This window comes from Penaeus monodon, chromosome 27 (assembly GCF_015228065.2).
Source record: "Penaeus monodon isolate SGIC_2016 chromosome 27, NSTDA_Pmon_1, whole genome shotgun sequence".
Taxonomy (NCBI): Eukaryota; Metazoa; Arthropoda; class Malacostraca; order Decapoda; family Penaeidae; genus Penaeus; species Penaeus monodon.
This window is the reverse complement of record NC_051412.1, coordinates 21,023,553-21,024,778: the sequence shown is the minus strand read 5'-3', so window position 1 is coordinate 21,024,778 and position 1,226 is coordinate 21,023,553. Positions and strand designations below refer to the sequence as shown.

The 1,226-nt window shown below is 35.1% G+C and overlaps 1 protein-coding gene across 2 annotated transcripts in view; it reads right to left on the bottom strand.

Moving 5' to 3' along the window:
- LOC119590678 (ketosamine-3-kinase-like) overlaps positions 1–1,226 on the bottom strand; it is a 6,441-nt gene that overhangs the window by 2,433 nt on the left and 2,782 nt on the right. For both annotated transcript variants that reach the window (XM_037939363.1, XM_037939362.1), the window contains exon 2: positions 4–158. In XM_037939363.1, coding sequence (XP_037795291.1) covers positions 4–144 — 141 coding nt within the window. In that variant the 5' untranslated portion in view covers positions 145–158. The remainder of the gene's footprint in view (positions 1–3; positions 159–1,226) is intronic.

Below are 1,226 nucleotides of genomic sequence, written 5' to 3'. Positions count from 1 at the left end.
TACTTTAGACTTTGAGTTCCTCTTCAAGAAGACCTGTCCCTTGTCTGTCTTGAACACTTCGCCTTCGTTGATGCATCCTCCACCTCCACGCCCGGTTGCCTCAAACCGCTCTGTGCCGAGGGCTTCCTTAATTGTGGCAAACATCTTGCCACTAATATCTGTCAGGATTGGTAGATAAAATAAGACTGAAACATAATCAGAATATCAAAATGAAAGTAACTACAAATTACCATACTGCAACAAAGAATGAATACAGTTTCTCATAACAATATTAAAGCAAAAAAATAAAACAAACATGCAAATAGCATCTAAACACAGACTATAAGATATAAATATCAATGTGTATATTGTTTATAAAGATATGATTCGAATGAAGCATCATTCATCTCTTCATGTCTGTTTATATGATTCTCTGGAAGTTTGTTTACAAAATTTAACGGGAGCAATATCATCTAACTTAAGAGTATTGTATTACAATCGTAAACAGCAACACTGAGATGTTCTAGTAGACTGAATGTTATACTGTCAGTGTTGGCTAATATAACACCAGCTGAGCAATGTGTAACCAGAAATAGCAGACAAGTACACACCTTGTAACTGCAATAAATTCATATGTTTTTTCTCATTATTACCTCTTATTCATCATCTATACCAATTATCTTTCTTTTACAAAGAGCAGGTCTGTATAAAGTCTGTATATTTGAAAATGGTACAAAAAAGGCAGGGCAAATGAATAAATGCTAAATTAGTTATCTATCTATCTATCTATAAATTGGTAACTTACAGACAGTGATGACATCACAACTACAATGTACATACTTGATGGTCATAAAAATCCTGTCTATGCACTTGAAACCTGTCAGTGTGCATAAAAAACTAAGAATGGAAAAACACTCTTCTGTGTTGATACTAAAAATCTATAATAAAATGTTTGCATTCTAGTATTCTACACATTACTAGAGATTTGTCAATGATGGAGACCTGTCTTTAAGTTCTATCTTACCAGAAAATACATGGCAAAACTCTGTTAAGCCAGGCACACACATGTAGGCCTGGCCTGCTCAGCTGATGAAAAGGGGGGCCACTGATTGCCAGATGAGCCCCATACAAACAAAAGCTACCTCATGAAAAAATATATTATAAGGTGGGTAACCTCACTCTCATTGTGACCTCTAACTCCAACTATGAATTGATGGTAATGGCTCTTTATGCAGTGTATTGGGTAA